The sequence below is a fragment of the Rhincodon typus genome, unplaced genomic scaffold (genome assembly GCF_021869965.1).
Source record: "Rhincodon typus isolate 14 unplaced genomic scaffold, sRhiTyp1.1 hic_rhity00000051, whole genome shotgun sequence".
Classification (NCBI taxonomy): Eukaryota; Metazoa; Chordata; class Chondrichthyes; order Orectolobiformes; family Rhincodontidae; genus Rhincodon; species Rhincodon typus.
This window is the reverse complement of record NW_025965689.1, coordinates 2,020,195-2,020,791: the sequence shown is the minus strand read 5'-3', so window position 1 is coordinate 2,020,791 and position 597 is coordinate 2,020,195. Positions and strand designations below refer to the sequence as shown.

General features: G+C 51.4%; 1 protein-coding gene across 1 annotated transcript in view; it reads right to left on the bottom strand.

Annotated features, from left to right (window-relative positions):
• Positions 1–369: 369 nt before the first annotated feature.
• Positions 370–597, bottom strand: part of LOC125488127 (putative uncharacterized protein DDB_G0271982) — a 472-nt gene continuing 244 nt past the window's right edge. The window contains exon 2 of the mRNA XM_048621001.1: positions 370–459. Within this exon, the coding sequence (XP_048476958.1) occupies positions 370–459 (90 nt within the window). The remainder of the gene's footprint in view (positions 460–597) is intronic.

Here is a 597-nt window from a genome sequence, read left to right as displayed (position 1 = left end):
CTGTCGGAGGGAGATGGATATACTCTAGGGGGGACTCGAGCTCCATAATCCAGGCCGACATTCTCTCACTGAAATCGGAGATGTGAAGGGATTTCAAGAACGGGACAGCACAGGAACAGGCCCTTCGGCCCACCAAGCCTGCGCCAGCGCATGGTGTCTTTCTAAACTGAAAGCCTTTTGCCTCTAGGCTGTCGTATCCCTCTATCCCCTGCCTGTTGATATATCTGTCAAACGTTGCTGTTGTATCTGCGTCTGACATCTCCTCTGGCAGCGCAGGACGGGGAGGGTAGAGGGAGAGACGGAAAGGTCCGTAACAGATTGCCCTTCATAAAGTTACCCCCATGGGCTCTGTGAGCTCCATCATCTCCTTCATATTGTGATGACAATTCCCCCGCTCTCTCGTCTCTGTCTCTCTCTCTCGCTCTCTCTGTCTCTCTCACACATTCTCTCTCTCTGTGTCTCTCTCTCTATTTCTCTCTCTATCTCTCTCTCTCTATCTCTCTCTCCCTATTTCTCTCTCTGTCTCTCTCTCTCACACACACACACACAGTCTCTCACTGTGTGTCTCTCTCTCTCCCTGTCTATCTCTCTCTCTCC